The sequence below is a fragment of the Anser anser genome (genome assembly GCF_964211835.1).
Source record: "Anser anser genome assembly, chromosome: Z".
Taxonomy (NCBI): domain Eukaryota; kingdom Metazoa; phylum Chordata; class Aves; order Anseriformes; family Anatidae; genus Anser; species Anser anser.
The window spans coordinates 851,381-870,515 of NC_139723.1; the positions used below are offsets into that span (position 1 = coordinate 851,381).

General features: G+C 54.9%; 1 protein-coding gene across 5 annotated transcripts in view; it reads left to right on the plus strand.

Moving 5' to 3' along the window:
- The first annotated feature begins 389 nt into the window (after nt 1-389).
- Nucleotides 390-19,135, plus strand: part of PAX5 (paired box 5) — a 146,277-nt gene continuing 127,531 nt past the window's right edge. For 2 of the 5 annotated variants that reach the window (XM_083816833.1, XM_083816834.1), the window contains exons 1-5: nt 390-568; nt 8,397-8,562; nt 13,166-13,363; nt 17,275-17,339; nt 18,637-18,765. In XM_083816833.1, the coding sequence (XP_083672959.1) occupies nt 523-568; nt 8,397-8,562; nt 13,166-13,363; nt 17,275-17,339; nt 18,637-18,765 (604 nt within the window). In that variant the 5' untranslated portion in view covers nt 390-522. Of the gene's footprint in view, nt 569-3,784; nt 4,249-8,396; nt 8,563-13,165; nt 13,364-17,274; nt 17,340-18,636; nt 18,766-19,135 lie in introns of those variants that run through there. The other 3 variants (XM_083816831.1, XM_083816835.1, XM_083816832.1) reach the window with 3 other exon arrangements.

Genomic DNA, 19,135 nt, shown 5'->3' on the forward strand with positions numbered 1-19,135 from the left:
TTAGTTTCAGCTCAGTGATCAGCTGCAAAAGCTCGGCGGGGAGCGGAAGAGTTGAATTATTCCAACCTGCGAGAGCCCCTCAAAAAAAAAGGGGGGGGAAGAAAACGAGAAAAAGAAGAAAAAGGAAAAGAGCAAAGAGAGAGAGAAAAAAAGAGGAAACAGAAAAAAAAGAAAAGAGAAAAGAAGAGAAAAGAAGAGAAGAGAAGAGAAGAGAAAAGAAAAGAAAAGAAAAGAAAAGAAAAGAAAAGAAAAGAAAAGAAAAGAAAAGAAAAGAAAAGAAAAGAAAAGAAAAGAAAAGAAAAGAAAAGAAAAGAAAAGAAAAAGAAGAAACAGAAAAAGGAAACAGAAGAGAAAAGAAAAGAAAACAACAGGAAAAGAAAGAAAATAAAAGAAGGGAAAAGAAAGAGAAAAGAAAGAGAAAAGAAAGAGAAAAGAAAAAGACGAAAAGAAAATAAAAGGCAGTAACCACACAACGTGGAAACTTTTTTCTCTGTCCATTTCACCAAGTCCTGAAAAATCGGGATGGATTTAGAGAAAACCTACGCGACTCCACGGGCCGGCCGGACAGGTAGGACTCGGGCTCAGCATCGGAGGGAGCCGGGGGGACTCCGCCACCGCGGGGGCCCTCTGGACCCCCGGCCGCGCCTGGCCCCTCCGCTCGGTGCGGTCGCGGCCGCTCACGCGTGGCCGTGGCGCGGCGGGGCCGGGCGGGACGCGGCGGGGCCGAGCGCGGCGGGGCCGTCGGGGCCGTCCGAGGGGTGCCGAGGGGCCCCGCCGCGAAGCGTCGCGGCCTCCCCGGGGCTACGGGGGTGGCCGCCCGCGGCCGCTGGGGCCGGCCGGATCGTGCGCCGTCGGCGCTGGGATCGTGCGCTGGGAGCCCCCGCGGCGGCACCGGGGCCCGGCGGCCGGAGCGGGTCCCGCGCGGGCGTGCGGGCGGACGAGGCCTCGCCAGCCGCGTATAAAGAATGCAATTTCGAAGCGATCGATGGGGCCTTTTATTAGTTAAATCGCCTGAATAATCGTTTAATCGATACGGCATTTCATTGCTCCGCGCCGCACGCCCCGGGAAGGCCGTCGAGGAGGAGGGAGGGAGGGGGCTACAGCGGGGGGGCGGGGGGCTCGGCCGTCTCTCGGCCGCACGACCGCGGGGCTCAGCTCTGCCCAGTACGGGACGGCCCGGCTCGGCCGGGCGCTGCGAGCCGCTCCGGGCGGTGTCGCGGCCGGGGGCCGCCGCTACGCCCTGGTCAGGGGTGGCGAGACGGGACGGGACGGGGTGGGACGGGGGGGCTTAACCCAGGTGCCCCCGCGCTGCCGGCGCCGTGCAGGAGGAGGAGGACGAGGAGGATGAGGAGGAGGAGGAAGGGGAGGAGGAGGAGGAGGAAGGGAGGGGTGCAGGGCCATGCCCGCCCCGCACGGCTCGGCGCAGCGCCTGCCTGGTGCCCGCACCCCGTTTTCTCGGGCCCGTCGGCGCCTCCCGCGCACGCAGACCCAGCCCCGGCGAGGCAGCTGCTGCCCCGGCCCCCGCCGTGCCCCGGCCCGCAGCGGCCCCGCTCCTCGCCCCGCTCGCCCGTCTTGCCCGAGCGGCGCGGGAGCCCCGCCGCGGCCCGGCCGCCCCCGGTCCCTTGTCCCGGAGCCCACCCGCAGCGGCCCGGCCCCGGCAGCTCCGCGCCTCCGGACCCCAGGCTGCGGCGGCCGGGCTCGGCTCCGCGTTTCTCCCGTGCGGGGCCGCACCGGGCTCTCACCGCGGCTTCCAGCCCGCGGGCAGCCTCCGGTACCCCCCCCCCCCCCGGTGTCCCCGCGGTGCCCCGCACCTCCCGGCCCGGCCCCCCGTGGGACCCCTGGCGGGGGCACGGACGGCGCCCGTCCCTCCTCAGCCCCGCAGCGCGCCCCCCGCCCCGAAACTGCTCCCACCCCCCCCCCGCCCGGGGAGTTTTGGTTTTAACGAAAACGGCCCCCCGGCCGCCAGCCGCCTCCCGCCGCAGACGGCAGCGGGCGGTACCCCCCGGCGCGGCGGGGGAGCCCCGGGCTGTGCCCTCGCTGTCGCGGAGCGCGGAGAGCCGGCCGCAGACGGGCACAGGGCGCCGCTGCCCCCTCGACGCCTCTGGGTGCCTGGGAGGCAGGTTTTTATTGTTTTTTTTTTTTTTTTTTTTTGGTTATTTTTGGAGGGTCTGCAACTCACGGCCAGCCCCCTGCGGCCCCCCGAGCGGGGCAGGTCCCGGCGGCAGGGGCGGTGGAGGGGGCGGCCGGCGGGGCTGCGGGCGCTGGCTCGGCTCTTGCCGTGCCGTCCGGGGCGGGGGCTCGGACAAACCTCCCCCCGCTCGCGGATACCCCGGCCCGGGAGCGGAGGGGGGCGCTTCGGCGGCCGGGCCGCGGCCCGAGTGCGTAGCCGAGAGGAGACCGCGCTGTCGGGTCGGCACCGGGGCGGGCGGGCCGGCTGGGGGGGCCGCGGGCGGGGGCACAGCCTTCTCGCCCCCGACGGCTCGGCCGCCTGGCGGCGCCTCCCCGCGCACGTCGGGCTGCGGCAGGCCCGGCCCCGGCCCTGCTCCGTGCTCCCCGACGGACCGGGGGCACGGACGGGAGCGGGACGGGGCAGCCCGGGACGGGCGGCCCGGCCGTCGGGGGCCGGGGGCCGGAGGTGGAGGTGCCCGGGGTGCCAGTGGCCGGGGGTGGCGGTGCCCCGGGGAGCCGCGGGTCCGCCCGGGGCTGCCGGTGCCGGGGGCCCGGTCCCGCCGCCCGGCCGTCGGGGTACGGGAGCGCGACGGCCCCGCCCCCGCTGCGCATGGCCCCGCCCCCCCGGACGAGGCCCCGCCCCCCTCCTCACTCCTCACCGTCACGCCGCCGCCCCCGCCCCTGCGGCCCCCATTGGCCCGGCGGAGGCCAATCGGCGCCGGCGCCTCCCGGCGTCCCGCGCAGCTTCCCTTCGGCGATTGGCCGGGGCGCGTGAGTGACGGCCGCGGCCCCGCCCCGGCGCTGTCCGGCGGCGCGGTGCTGAAGCCGCCCCGCGGCGCCCCCTGGGCGGGCGCTGCCGGCGGGCACCGGGCCGGGCGCGGGGCGTTCCCCAGGCCGCGGCCCGAGCCCCGCCGCCCCGCCCCGCCCCCGCCCCCCGCCCCGCCGCCCCCCTCCGCCCGCCACAACCCCCGCAGCCCGGCCGGGGCAGGCAGCGCGGCGGGCGCACCGCCCGAGCCGAGCCGACCCCAACCCAGCCCAGCCCAGCCCAGCCCAGCCCAGCCGCCTCGGTGTCCCGGGCGCCCGGGGCCGCCGACGGCAGGCGGCGGGGAGGGGTCTCCGAGCAGCCCCCGCCCGCGGGCAGCAGCGGCGGCGATGGGCGCTGCGCACCCGCGCCCCAAGTCCGACGGCGGCAGCTAACGGCGCGCCCCGCCGGAGCCCCCTCCCCGCCGCTCCCTCCCTCCCTCCTTCCCTCCCTCCCTCCCTCCCTCCGCCCGTCCCCTCCCTCCCTCCGCCCGGCCCTCCCGCCCCCTCGCACACACCTTCCTGCCGCCCGCCGCCGCCGCCGCCGCCGCCTCGCCCCTCTTCCCTCCGCCGCTCCGCCCGGGCTCGACAAGTTCCTGCAACTCCCGCGCCGCCGGGAGCCGCGGCGGCGGTTCGGCCGGACAGCACCGGGCGCGGCGCCGCTCGGGCAGCCCCGGCGGCCGCCGGACACAGGAGCGGCGGCGCGGCGCCGCCGCCTCCCTCCCGCCGGTCCCCTCCTCCGCCGGACGCAGCGACCCGGGGCCGCCGCCGCCTGCAGCACAAAGAGCCGTCGGGGCGCGCCGCCGCCGCCGCCGCCGGGGACGAAGCGGGAGGCTCGCCGCCCGCCGGACCGCACCGCGCCGGAGCCGGGCGGCAGGCACCCCGGGGCCGCGCTGCCGCGGCTGCATGGCGCTGTGAGAGCCGCCGCGCCCGGCGGAGGGGAGGCGCACCGACGGGAGCGGCGCGCGGCTCCGGGGCGGACGGCGCCGCCTCGTTCCCTGCCCGCGGGAACAGCCGGACACTGCAACTCGTGCACGGGGATCTGCGCTTGGCCGCCGGTGTCGGATACCCGAGTTTGGGGGCGCGCTTGCCTTTTTTTTTTTTTTTTTTTTTTTGTTCCGTTCCGTTCCGTGTTGCTTCCTCGGCCCCCCCTTCCCCGAGCCGCACACGCGAGCGCCGCCGCCGAACCGAGATCTGATCCGCGAGGCTGCCCGCTCCGGCTCCGGACCGCTCCGATGGAAATACACTGTAAGCACGACCCGTTTGCAGCAATGCATAGTAAGTAGGCTGCTAGTTCAACTTCTCTGACGCGGCAGGGCCGAGCCAGGCCGCGCGCGGTCGCGGACGGGGCCGCCGGGCTCGGTTCCCCCGCCCGCCGCTGCCGGCCGCGGGGTCCGCGGCGCCGGGGGGAGGCGGCGCCGTCCCGGGGGTCCCGCCCGCGGGCGCCGACCCGGCCCCAAACGAAATCCCGGGCTGCGGCCGGGCGCGGGGCGCGGGGCTGGGCGGGCGGCCGCCCCTCGCACCCGTCCTTCGCGGCGCGGCGGGCGGGGGTCGCTGGGGTCTCCCGTCCCCGCCGGGGAGGCTGCTCGCGCCCGCTTCGGTGTTTTTGGCAGCGAGCAGGGAAAGGAGAAATTCTGCAGGCAGCCGGGTGGGTTTTTGTTTTATTTTTTTGGTTGTTGTTCTTTGTGTTTCTTTGATTTATTTTTTTTTTCCTGAGATTTCTCCTCCCGTAGAGAAAGAGCCGATGCGTAAATATATATACATATACACACACTCCTAACTAAAATTTTTTATCTATCTATATATATGACACGGACTCGTGCGTGTATATCTATATATATGTATATAGAGATATATGTGCAATCCCAAATCAAATATTTGGAAAGAAAGCTGCCCAGTATTTCCGACGAACCGAAAACTTTTCTCTGCGTTATTCCCGGTGTAGTCCAACGTTTTCATATACGTTAATTAAAACCGAACAGGCAGGCGAATTCGAAGGGCGCAAAGCGGGGACGGAGGGACGTTTTTTTCTTTTTTCTTTTTTTTTTAACCATCTGAAGAAAGGCATAACAATTCCTTTGCGAGCTTTGCCTCGGCAGCCGCGGCACAGAACAAGTGGGTAGCGGCACTGGTTAAGTTAACAGGTCGTGTGCGGTGGGCTTGCCCGAGATTTGTTGTGCTTGAGAGGTCGGGGGAAGACTTATCCATTAGCACAGCGTTATGTGAAATGACATCTTCTCTCACGGTGAGTTAAACGCTGCATTACGGCGAGAGATTGCGAGGAAATTTAAGGTAGAACTAATCTCATTTCCTGGTGCACCACAGCCTTTTAGCGAAAAGGAATTTGTTTTCAAAATAAAGCATCCAGCGACAGAGCTACAAATCTGCCTTTCTCCATCTTTCTCTCTCTTTCTCTCTCTCTCGTTATCTGCCTCTTCCTCTTTCTTTCTTTCTGTCCGTCACAGGATTTTGGAAGGTGTCTGGAGTAGCTCAGCGCAGGCGGGATAGCCGCCGGTAGCTCGCTCCTGCTGCGCCTAAGCCTGACTTTTATCTTCCACCAAAACATAGCTTTTTAAAGCTGCGGTTATTTCTCTCCCTTGATTGAACCGAATCGCGCTTTAAAAAGGAGAACTTAAAAGGCGGGGAAAAAAAAAAACAAAACAAAACACGATCCGGGGGCTCCGAGGGGGAATCGCAGGTCCCCATATCCGGAGGGACCCGTTGTCGCGGAGCGCGTCTTCGCGGAGGTGCGAGCGAGCGGGCAGCGGCGCTTTCAGGCACGGAGGAAAGGCTTCGCCCGAGGGCACTGGGCATCAGATGCGGGGGAAAACAGCGCGGGTTTCAGCGGCTCCCTGCGTTAACCAAAGCCATGGAAAATCGGTGTCTTCTGCAGGAATTTTGTTGAAAAAGGGAAGAAAAAAAAAATCACTGCCCTCGCTCTGATACCACAGCTGTTGAGGAGGAGACTTCAGTGCCAAAGTATCTCCGGACTCGCGTCTCTCCTCGGGAAAGGGGGGGGGGGGTGGGGGGGTTAAAAAAAAAAAAAACCAAGCAGGAAATCCCGGTGCCACGTCCCAGAGGAGGGCGGCGGGAGCCGGGCGAAGGGCGCAGGGGCTCCCGCCCGGCGGGAGGAGCAGAGCCCGGCTGCGCAGCCTGCGGGGCGCGGCGCCGGGGGGGTCCTGCGCGGCCTCGGGGGCGGCCGGCGGGGGCTCGGCCCTGCCTCACGCCGCGGCAGCCCCGAGACGACCCGGGCACCGGGAGGGCGGCAGCGGGGCCACGCGCACCGCACCGTGCCCGCCTCCCGTCCCCGTCCCCGTCCCCGTCCCCGCTGGGCTCCGCTCTGCCGGGAGGGGGGCGCCAAGAACCGGAGCCGGGGAGCTGGAGGGGGCCGGGGGGGGCCGGCGTCGGGCGCGGGTCGGAGCGGCGGGGCCGGTGCGCGGCTCTGCTCCTGCCTCGGACCGGGCCGGGGTCCCAGGGCCGCCCCAAGCTCTCCGGAGCCGGAGACGCACGGACGGGCGGCGCGCCTGGCCCCGCGCTGTCCCCCGGGCGTGCGGCCCCGCTCCCGCAGTCCCGGTTCGCGACCACCCGGCCGGGGCCGGCCCCGCACGGAGCTCGGGGGGTGCCCGGCGGGTGCCGAGGGGACGGCGCCCGGCGCTTCGACGCCGCTCCCGCTTGGGCGGGCGGCGGCAGCGCTGGTGGCGTCCCGCGGGCTCCCCGCGCCCCGCTCCGGCCCCGGGCGGCAGTCACCCACAGCCTTTGTTCCCCCGGCGGCCGCGGGCTGGGCTGGGCTTTCGGCCCGGAGAGGGTCTCCGGAGGAAATACTTAGTTTTTTCTCCTCCCTTCGTCCCTTCCTCCCTTTCCTCCCTTCCTTCCCTCCCTCACTCCTTCCCTCCCTCACTCCCTCCCTCCCTCCTTCCTTCCTTTCCCTTTCTGGACCTCCCCCACCCGCAGAATTTTGTCATTCGCACTGAATGCCCTGTCCATGGTTTCATGTAATTAAAGCTGCTAAGAGGTGAAAACCCTGACATCTCATTCACTACAGCTCTGTTGGGTTGCTCCTGCATTTTTATCCTGAGTGAGTAGTGGGTTTTCTTTCCTCCCTCTGGCCACGCTACCATTTGAGCGCCAGGGCAGCGCAGCATTCCCTGTGTGCAACCGGGAGCTCCTTTGGCAGGTGCTGCTGAAGGCAGCCCCGCTGCCCTGGGTCTGCTCCCAACAAACTTGGGAGACACCTCGAGCCTGAAGCGTCATTCGGCCTCTGGGAAGGGTCTGCTTCACGCGCCGATAAAGGCAGGGCAACACTCGTCTGCTCTTTGCGGGCTTTAACTGGCTTTGACAGTCACGTATTCTGTATGGATTAATTATTTGTCCTGGTAGTTTTAGAAGGTGTTTGCAAAGTTTGACAGCCGTTTGTCCGTGGTGCAATGGCTAGTTTTAAATAAAACTGCTTTAAATATATATATGTATATGTATGTACATTTATCTAAACACTGAGGCATTTGACTTGTCACTTTATTCAGTACCACTCAATTTCTGTGTAAATAGAGACATTTTCTCTGTTATTTTTGCTCCAGCATTGGCATCTGTACTGCCCCCATTGCTTGTTTTCAGTTTCTCCACTCTCTCCAATCTAAGTAGTTTGGATGATTAACATCACAAGGGTTAATTATATTTTCCCACTTGGTGGATGGGATTACTACATACATGTTTGTGGGTTTTACATGGTTTCAGTACTATCCATCTGACTGGGTCCCATCAGACATATGACTCACCTTGCTAAAGGTGAACAGTGCAAATCTGCTACAAAAGGAATAATATATTGGGCTTGCCTCAGTGCTCACATTTCATTTGGGCGATCATAATACCTGCCAAGGCTGCTATAAATTATCGGAGCAGAAGTCATTCTCTGTTTTTTCGCGCTCTCGATTAAGCTCAGTTGTTTTGAAAAAAAATAACGTGCTTAATTGCAGGTACCCCCTTTTGTGCCTAGACACACATAACGAGCATGCTGAACGGTCACCCAGCTTTATTTTACTTGGCTTCATAGCCGGTGGCTGACTCCTTCCCACCAGGCACCTCCAGGCCTGCCCGCAGAGTCCGTGGTCCGGCAGCCTCGGCCCTGTGTTTGGGGGGGCCATGGCCCACGACTGGTGGAGCTGGGTGACCGCACGTGGTCTCGGGTGGCCATTTTCCAGCGCAGAGCCCTCTCTGCCTTCAGGCTGGTGGGTCCTTCCCTTTGGCGAGTGGCACTGGGCACGGCGGGGCTGCAGAGCGCGGCTCTGGCTGCCTCCGAGCCGCGGGGTGACCCGCCTGCGGGAAGCACGTCCCCAGCACCGCCGGGAGGACTGCCTTGCACAGGTCTCTTCCAACTCTGACAACGCTGTTCTTTTCCTGCCTTTACCCCCCCCTCCCCCGGTCTGTTTCAGGACATGGAGGCGTGAATCAGCTGGGGGGTGTTTTTGTGAACGGCCGCCCCCTCCCAGACGTCGTTCGCCAAAGGATCGTGGAGCTTGCCCACCAAGGGGTCAGGCCGTGCGACATCTCCAGGCAGCTCCGTGTCAGCCATGGCTGTGTCAGCAAAATACTTGGCAGGTAAGGGTGGGCGACAAATCTCTCGTGTCCATCAAGAGAGAAAACACCCTTAATTAAAGGTTACCAACAGGCGAGGACAAGGGCTCATGATCACCACTCATGGTTTTATATGCCTGACGTGTGGAAAAAAATGCAACTGTTTATATGTTTATTTTGCCCTGTTCACAGTCTCTTACAGGTAATTCTAATGCACAGTGCACAATGCCACGTGTGATATTTGGTGTATACGTAGCATATATTCTGCAGTAGTCTGCTGTGAATACACAGAGAAATCTGTGAGTCAGCTTCAGTAAAATGGAGAGGAAAGACAAGTCGGGGAACGTTCAGGGAAAGTAACTCGTGCTTTCTGAAGAAGACTTACTTTTAGCAATTTTATCATTCTACACTGCATGAACGTTCATTCACACACGCTACATTGAAACCTGTCCCACTGTTTAATTTGAGGTCTTTTCCTACTCTTGTGGTGGAATATGTTCTTAATTAGAGCAGAGGATACAATAAGTAGCTGTTAACCATCTTACATTTGGTTATTTTGGGAGTAGCTTTCCATTCAGATGGAACTTGCTCAAACCACTACAGAGACGGCAAATTAATCTCTAAATTCTTATCATTTCCTGATTTTGTTTTAAAATATGAATCAGATTCAGGTTAAAAAAAAATCCTTTCTTCTTTGTATCTTCTGAACATCATTTGTATAAAGTACTGTACTGAAGTAGTTTCAGATTCCGGGATGAAAATTCTGAGGTCTCTAACCACCTTATAGTAAGGATTTTTTTATTATTATTTTTATTTTTTATTCTTGTTGCTGCTCTGTTTTTTTTTGATAATTTGTAAAAGTTAACTTCTGACATGTTTACTAGACTTTAACAGTTAATTTCATTGTTTAGCATTTTACTTCTACTGTTATTATTTGTGCCATCTTCCTCTTTTCCATTTTTTAATCAATTAGCTTTACTGGTCATTGCATAGATGTAAAAACTATTAAAGGACCATTTCGTTGTAGCATGCGTGAGATCCTGCTCAGATTGGCAGCATTTCTGATCTCTCAGTGACAATTTAAGTGTTCACAAGCAAATTTACTTGCTGAAGTCATGCCCCCCCCCGGTTTTGTAGAAGACAGCATTCTTTTCGCTATAACACCCTGCAGCCAGCTTAACCGCTGAACTCTATCTCACAAATCTTGGACAGTGTGCTTTTAGAGTTGCATGAGCTGATGTGCGGATTAAGCTAAGCATCTGTCCTTCTTCTCTCATGCATTAGCTGCTCAGAGGTGCACTTCCCTGCGGGTTGTAACCATTCCTCCTGGTCTTACACTGGTGTGACTTTAAGGACACTGACGCCTTTACTACTTGATAGACAAAAACTTTTTGAGGGCTTTATTTGAGACCTGCCTGCCCCTCGCGGGCTATTTCATACTGTTAGAGACGTGCATCCATGCTCAGTACAGGTTTCTGCTCCTGGTGTGACCATTATATAATTTGCTTTGTGACGCTCCGCACTGCAGCAGACTTACCAACAATTCCCATCAGGACCAATGTAGAACTAAGAAATGGGCAATTTATTTACTGGGCAAATGTCCAGTGGTTTTACTTTTGCTCATTTAAATAGATTTATCATTAGATACATTTGCGGTATACAGCTGAGAATGAAGCTCCAAAGCTTTGTCATTAAAGTTGTCAAAAATAAATTGGAATTTCATACCTCATTATTTTCATAACTAATAATTACGGTGGGTAAAATGTCACTGTAATTGGAGCTCTGTGTGTGTGTGTGTTTGTGTGTGTGTGAAGAACAGGAGTCCTTACGAAAAATCTTTACATTCGGAATTTTATGGTTGGAATTTTCCTATCTGCCCTCAATACTCCCTTAAAAATCAGCCTCGTATTGGGCAGCCCACAGGCTGGGGACCAGTCGGTTGCGGTGCAGGTGACACTATCCCTGTCCCAGAGGTGGGTGCTGCAGGGGTGCGCGATTTTTACCTGCATTGCCAATTTGTTGGCAGCAAAAGGCCTGGACCTCGCGTGCGTGGAATGAATCTGACTGCAGCCAGCCTTGCCTTTAAAATGGAGATGGGAGTCAGGGATGCCAGCGCTGTGCCGCCTGCCACTGCTTCGTGCTGCTCCCTCCGTTAGTCGCTCGGGTGAACCAGGAGGCATCGGCACTAGCGTTGCTGGTAATTCACCGACCCACGCCGCAGGCACGTTCCCCTGGCTGCCCAGGAAGCGGGGTCTGGGCCCAAGCCCGCGCCCTCCCGTGCGAGACAAGCCGCCTGCAAACGTGTGTGCGCTTTTGCACGGCGCGAGGTGGGGAGGGTAGGTCGGCAGATAGCGGCTAAAGGATTCAGAAGTGAAGTTCTTCCTGTCTGGAGGGCACCACGTCTTTGTCCCACTGCTGCGGCAGCGTTTTTTGGGAAGTGCCTCCGCCGACAGACCCGCAGCGAGCTCACCGCTGCCACGCTAGCTGGCAGCGCCGGGGTGCCGAGGGCATCTGCTGTCACGCGTTACCCACCCCCAGCAGAGTCAGCTGTGGGAAACTTGTCTTGTGCACACAGTGACTGCTCCCCCAGCTTGCCAGTGTCTGGTTTGTGTGCCATCAGGGTTGTTCTCCATCAGTGGGGTAGCTGGCCGCAGGATGCTGCCCGAAGGTGCAGCGTGGCCGTGTGAGAGATGAACACAAAGGAAGGCTTGTAAAATCCATGGTTTCAGCTGGAAGGAAGAAATTACAACTTTCTGTTTGGGCAGCGTTTATTGTATGGCTTCCTTTCACACCCTTCTTACAGTAGAAGTTCTACTAGAAAAGGTTATGAGGCCAGGGATGTAAGGTTTTAGAAAGCTTGTGATCCAAGTTTGCCTTCATTTAATTATGGCCTCAGAAAATTAAGCACAGGAGGAGCAAAATATTACCCTCCTGCCCTAAAGCTCATGACTAAGGGAGACTGGGAGGGTTAATCTATCTCTGACTCTTGACACTGTCCATTACTAATATTACCTAAATGGCTTGTGGAGACTGAGTTCACATCTGCATCCAGAATATCTGAAAACATGTACAAACGACATGGTATTAGTCCCCTCAAAGGAATTTTAGGCCCCACACACAGAGCTCTCCGAGGAAGATTAAGAACTAGTGACCTGACGGAAATTTAACAAACATGGTTGCATGCTACAGTGAGACTGACTTTCACTGTGCAGCCTGTTTGTGTTCTGATCTGCTCATGCTGGAAAGACCGTAATTATTATTATTATTATTATTATTATTATTATTATTATTATTATTATTATTATTTGATATAATGGGTATATCAAGTAGCTGCAGAAAAAAAACACGTTAAGAAATAATTTTACATTCTTATTTGGTAGTCTGTTCTGAGCTCCTTACTGGAAATTGGGCACGGAGCAGTCGGTGGACATGGTTAAGCTGCTAAGAGACTACATCTTGGTGGGTCTCCGGCTGAAAGGCTCATGAAGTCAGGGTCTGTTCAGAAAGGATGAGCCAGATAAGGGCAGCTAGGGCAGTGGTTGCAGGTAGCCTGGGGATTTATTTTTCATCTGGTTACAAGGAAATTCACAAGATACAAAAAGTGCATGACCAGGAGAATATCTTGTGTGTTGCATTCCTTGAAATCTCAGCACAGAGGAGCGTGATTTCATTCCTAGTCTCTTCTCTGGTCTTCAATGGGTAGTATCTTATGGACATATTTTTAACAACATTTTCAAGACTTTGCTTATTAAAAAGGGGGAGATGGATGTGGCTGGGGATCTCAGCTGCGACATTTTGTTGCAATTCTACTGAAGGCAGTTGTGCTTGTGTGATTTAAATGCAAAAAAGAAAAAAATTCTGTCTGACACATCTCAGTCAGTTTAGGGATGCAGTCCTACCACCTTCTCTTGTATGACAGCAGAACTGCTCGCGTGTGTAAAGATCATGTATGTGAGAACGGATCGTGGAGCTGGTCAGATAAACCAACACCCAAATCAACTGAAACCCTTGAGAATGTGAACAGCTCCCTTTACCTTAAAATTTGTGGTTACAGCTATTAGAAGCATAATATTAAAAGTAATGTATTATGAAAAATATTAACTATTAAAACAGTAACATATATATTGAAACAGTTAAATGGGAAAAAGGTATGCCAGCATATTTATTTTGAAGGTGCAAATAAAATACGACACCCAGCCTTCATTTCACTGTGAAATGATAACACGTTCTAGATACGAATGACAGAGAATTTCTTTAGAAACAGTAATTTACTGCAAAAAGTGGTCTTTGGTGTGATTTGTTTCTATTATTGCCAATACCCCTGATTAATAACACATATTTGCACTTAATTTTGGATCCTGGAATGCCTTTTAGTCTTGCACTGCTTCTTTTGTCTTTCTGTTATGAAAAACTATATATTCTACCCTATGGCCCAATTCCAATTACTATAAGTTAATTTACTAGGTGATAAAACACTACATAGGCAGAAAATATGTACGTGAAAGTGAAGATGTCTCTCAAGATTTGCTGGGGTTTGGTTACCTTGAAATCATGTTCTCTATAAATCTCAAAGCGTGTTCTCTGTCTATTTGTGATAACGAAAGGTTTGTTTTGGATGTTGTCCCAGGTATTACGAAACCGGTAGTATTAAGCCTGGAGTGATTGGAGGATCAAAACCAAAGGTCGCCACACCCAAAGTCGTCGAAAAAATTGCAGAGTACAAACGCCAAAATCCTACCATGTTTGCCTGGGAGATCAGGGATAGACTTCTTGCTGAGAGAGTATGTGATAATGACACCGTGCCCAGCGTCAGTTCAATTAACAGGTAAAGATTTGTATGGTCTTGGGGAGGGAGTTTGCTAGAAAGTGTTGTTCGCTGAATCCTCATTTGTCAGTAGAACTGTGTGTTTTGGGTTGTTTGCAAGGAATGCAGTTTACGTGTTTACCTAATGTATTTGGGGCTTTGGAGTGGCTGTGGGGTCACCCGGGTGGCAAAAGCCTCACAGTCATAAATATTTCCTAGGACCGGGCAGGTTGTGCTATTGGCCTTTGCTTCTTTTCCATCCTTTCCCATTCCCCAGTCCATGTCTTGCAGTTCTTGCTGGTAAAGATCTGTGTTGATTTGATCCAAATGAGGCCTCCACTGCGCTGGGGACTGAGCGGGAAGTACTTCATCTTGGCGAAAGCTGAGACTGCAACTGGGTCGGGTGGTGGTGTTGATCTGGAAAAAGACAGGCCCCTAGGTACCTCAGGAGATGATCCATAGCACGGGTCTCAAGGTCTTCCTGTCCTGCTCAGTACTGCTGCAGTTGGCCTAGAACTCTGCTGGCCACGGTCTGGTGCTGTTAGCATGAATAAACCAGGGAAATTTGGCTGGTAGTGTCTGCACGTTAAATAGATGTATCTAAATTGGCCTTGAATTCCCTTGTAAAAATGCAGGACAATCTTATCTGGAGCCTCAGTCCAATGTTTGTGAGTTTTGTCCCAGCTTGGGTAGGCAGGTCTGTGCTCACGTCGAGGTCTGAAGGTCTATACTAACCTGCATCCATATCAGTCAAAGGATGTCTAAGGCTGGTGTTGAAAAAACCCTGTGAAGTACTCAGCTATGTCTCCAGCCCTCCAGAGTGATAATAGGGGATTAATACCTGGAAGGCAGAGCATGCAGGCACCCTCAAGCACACCAACAAACAGCCCCTGGCAAGCCGAGTCTTTCCATTTTCTCTCTGGAGTATTTTCTGTACTGGGCTTGGTCTCACTGCTCTGGTGAGATGGTTCTCACTTGTGCGATTTCATGCAAATTCTTTGAGTGCAGCTAGCTATAAAGTCCCATCTGTGTCCATGGACGTGAAATAAATTGATGCACTGTTCTTTTATTGGCTATCCCAACCTGATTTGCATTCATGGAGTTGCCGCTTGAGTAGCAGGAGTGACTTCCCCAGTGATAGTGCAGAGTGGTGGCTCCGTCTTGCTGAACTAAGAGTTGAGTCATCCATCCGCATGGTTAGGTGCAAAAACGGGTCAGTTCACTCACAGCCTTTGCTACTGCCTGGAAGTTCCTGTCTAGCTTAGACTCCAAAGCAGCACTCAGTAACGCTATGGACATCGCATTTTCAATTTAAAAAAGGATTTGAGGAATGATATGGACACCATGAAAATTGAAGGAAAATCCTGCTCTGTCTGTTCTCAGATAACTAAGGGCAAACTTTGCTTCCGTAAAAGTCGACTCGGCACCTGTCATGTCAGAAGCATTGATGCTGCTATGAGCAGTCCTGTGTTTACGTAGTAGGGCTTCAAGCATTCTCCAAAAGGCTACCAAAAATGCACTCGTAGCTCTAGAACGCAGAGACACTAAGTAGGTTCCAGTGTGTTTTGATCCCTTTTCCTTATTCTGCTTCCTGCTTTATCCTTGATAATGTCTGCGCACTCATTGACTTCTCATCAGAATCTCCGTTTCATGATCTACAGCCAAGTTATTTGGCTGGCAATCTCATTCTTTCTCATCTGCATGCAACTGTGGCTGAGATCTTTCCCTTTTCTGAAGGGTGTGAAACCCCTTTTGAAATTCACATGATCTTTTTGAGTCAGCTTGTTTACCTGCAGAACTATTTTTGCCAGCCTAGGAGCACGTCCCCAAAACCCAAACCAAACTGTTATGACAAGAACCTGGAAGCTACATCAAAATACTTGGCTTTAATGCTAAATCCTCACGGTTCTATGGTGCAGTCGTTGGACTTGTCCTTACATGTTTCAAGACTTTGCAGACAGGCCTATCACGCGCCAAGGACGCAAACTTCTGGTACGAAGGCATAACGCCCGTATTCAGCCCTGAGGTGCAAATGGGACGTTGCCTTTTAGCCACCGATGCCAGCTCCCACCAGAAGCCATTCCGGATGGTTACTGCCTTGGCAGAGGCAAGGTGAACTGAGCCATAAGCCTCCCTGCAGCGGCAGCCTGCAGTGCACTGCCTCCCCTGTGCGGAGAGAAGTGATGCCCCAGGGCTGCGCTGTGGAGAGTTGCTGTTGCTGCTGGAGAGCTGAGGGGCTGGGGCGCTGCCCTGTAAAGCCTCTGTGGTGGTCTACACATAGCGTGTCCTTGCTACGGAGGGTGCATTTCAGCAGATGAATTTGAGTTGCTGCCCCCTTATATAACTGAATAATAACTACTATTATTAATTAGTAACATTAATTAATATTAATAATAGGCCACTCTTCCGCAGCAGGAGCAACTCTGTGCAACTAAGGCATAATTAATCATTGCGATTAGCTTTGCTCAAATAAGCTGCCCAGCTGCTTCAGTGTGCTCCAGTCCCCTGTCCCTCCAGAGATGAAGATATTTCTGTGTCAGAAGGCCCCAGACACCCTTCCTTTGGCATGACAGGAAGGAAGCCTCGTACAGGGTGCTATTTTCAGTCTTGCTCGTACGGGGTCCTTTGTCATCTTCGGCTGCGTGCTCTCCCCCACCAATCTTCCTGCATAGCTCCCTGCAGCTCCCACGTGCAGCCGGCTGCTTGGGCCCTGTGCAGAGGAAGAAGAAGCAAGAGACCCTGTCACTGAGGAGTTTGAAGACGTCTAATAGCCAACAGCTTCACCTTGGTGCTGACAGCTGAATGTAGACTTGTTTTCACACCTAGCCCCATAGTGGGAAGGGAAGGGAAGGGGCAGGCAGCAAGTCCTGTGCTGAGGAGGAGGGTGGGCATCACCAGTGCAGGTTCCTGTACAGGCTCACGGGCTAACTTTCCAGCAAGTAACTGTTTTGTGTTCTCATGATGCATCGCCACATCTGTCTCCCACCTCCCCTCTCCTCCGCTCCCCTCTTCCAAATTCAAGGCAGGCAGAAATGGGAAAAGAGTTTGCTAGGTAAACACAGGATAAATGCTTACCACAGCATTACAACTGCGTAAACAGTGCATAAAACAGAGACATGTGATTTGACTTAGGAGCGTGCCTCGCTCAAGCCCATTTTGATTCCACTGCAGCCTGTGGCAGAACTGTGTAATCCCTGGAGGCATTTCAGACCCCTTCTTTTCTTTTTTAACAGTGGGTCGGCAGGTGAGCGTTTGATAGAGCACTTCCCCAGCTCTTCTTAACAGCTGCCCTTTGTCCTGTAACACAACACATGCCTTTTGTTGTCTCTGCTCCTTTGAATGTTTCCTGATTTACATCATTATAACTCAGAGCAGAGGCCGTCCCCAGCAATGACAATGTAGTTATTCAGCTTTTAAGATTAGCATTTAATCCATCACATTTTTGTTTTAATATTAATTTGGATAAGCAGAATCCTTTCAGGGGTATCCAGATTTTTTAGATGTCCGAGTACTCTTCCCAGGGTGGTTTAGTGACAGATTTACAAATGTGTTCAAGCACCCACGGCTGCAGATAGCAGTCTAGTGGGGCGCTTGAGCTCAGTAGCGTCTGGTTCCCTGAAGATGTGGCATTGGGTCTAGCCGGTGGCCAAACAGCTACAGAAGTGTCCTTCTTGGGCATTAAGGACTATGTCTTCAAAGCGACTGAAGCACCACCCTCTGCTGGATCTCAAGGAGTGTGTAGGATTTGGTCATACAAATGTCCCTGATGACTTGGTCTGGTGGCAAAAATGTAGTCCTGGGTCTGTCTGCAATACGCAGAAAGAAATTTTTGTATTGATGTAGATATCCCAAAGTGAAAAAGTAGTGTGTGGTGTGTCCCCTCTAATTATATGCTTAATGCTAAGTAGCCATTTCTTTTCAACTACTTACAGGATCATACGGACAAAGGTGCAGCAGCCACCCAATCAGCAAGTCCCAGCCTCCAGCCACAGCATAGGTAAGAAAAACTTTTTTTTTTATATTAAAAAAATAGCATAATGGATTACAAATATTCTAAAGAACTTTTAATCATTCTTATGGACAGATAATTCTGCATAAAACACTTCAGCACACGTGCTAATGCACCTTCTTTGTCATTCTCCAAGGACTGAACATAGTAAATGAATTTTATAAATACTGCTAAAAGGTTTTGAATTTTACTGATTATTATGATAAATAGCTTTCACCATGAGACAGAAAATTGAAATCTAAACCAAAAAAACCCCACTAATGGGGGTCTATAGAATGTCAGATAATTAAAGTAATAAATCAAGAAAGGGATACTTATTCATAACATTTTCTGCATCATTAGTCAGTAAGTAGTTTTGAATGTGTTTTTTTTCATCTATCAGCCATCCCTTCCATAATTCTTTGTGCACTTGCAGTCTTGAGTGAAGAAGTAGCAAAACTTTCCTAAACTTTAATTCAGACGCAGACCAGCAATATTCAGCCAGGACTCATGCAAGGCTGCTGGAGGTGGTCTCTGGAAAGGGTGTCCTGACTGATGAGGCAGCTTCTGTGGTGAAAGCCGCTGTGGCAAAGACAAGATTGTGCTCCTTATGCAGGAGGGAGACAGACGTGTGTGTGTGTGTCTCGGTTCTTCTGTATCTTCAGGCTTTTACCTGTGAAATGGGCGAAGCGCTCGCTGACTCTTTTTTGGCAAAGGTAGGCTGGTGCTGTGAGAGGCACAGCAGCCCACAAAGAGCTGTGTTAAATGCTGAGCTCATCACACAGATAACGCTGCAGTCCAGCATCCTGGGTCTGTCTGTCTTGAAAATGCCAAAATAATCTCTGAGGAGGGAAAGCAGCCATCAGATTGCTCTGGTAGCTTAGGGGCTGCCTCTCACTGAGAAAAACAAAAGCAGAGATGAGCAGTCTTGCTTCTTGGGGCTCAGGGTTGGTAGAGGCAGCTGGGGTTTAAGGTGTCTGCTCTGTGCGGGCCCTGCAGAGCACCCTGTGCTCAGGGATGTAGGGATGTGCCAGTGCAGGGCCAGCCTGCGAGCTGCCACGTTCCCCCTCCGTCCCACTTCCAGAGTCTCTTCTCCCCATGCTGCCGTGTCCTCAGAGCCTTCCACCTGCCTGGGGATGTGAGCTGACGTGTGGCCAGGTGGCGTTTGCTGCCGCGAGAAGCCTTCTTGGGCAGCCAGCAGAGCCCTGGCCTGCAACCGCCATGCCGCGGCGGCAGGCGGCTCTCTGCCAGGCTGGTGCCTGTGCTGTGCTGCCCGCTGACTGCCTGGCCTTGCCTTGCCTTGCAGCCTCCACAGGGTCCGTCACCCAGGTGTCCTCCGTGAGCACAGACTCCGCCGGCTCGTCCTACTCCATCAGCGGGATTCTGGGGATCGCCTCCCCCGGCACCGAGAGCAACAAGCGCAAGCGAGACGAAGGTAACGGCAGCGGTTTTCTCCGGGGGTGCCAGGACAGTGCATGCTGGTGGGCAGCCGGCCGTGGTGGAAGCAGGCTCCCGGCCAGGGGTAACGCGGTTTATGGGGCTGCCGGAACCCAGCGGGGCTGCAGGGGCCCTGCGGGGCTGCCGGGGCTCAGGGGGGTGCGAGGGAGCTGCAGGTGCCCTTCGCCCGCCCTCTGCGTCCGCTGGCTGTGGGGAGTCCTGTCTGAATGCAGCAGGGCCTTTCCTGAGGTCGCAGCCCAGCTCGGGGACCTCCTGCATGACCCTGCGGTCCTTTGCTGCATATGAAGGCAGTGTTTCTGGGAACAGGGTCTTGACGTCTTAGAAAGCAGTTTCAGTGTGTCAGCTTT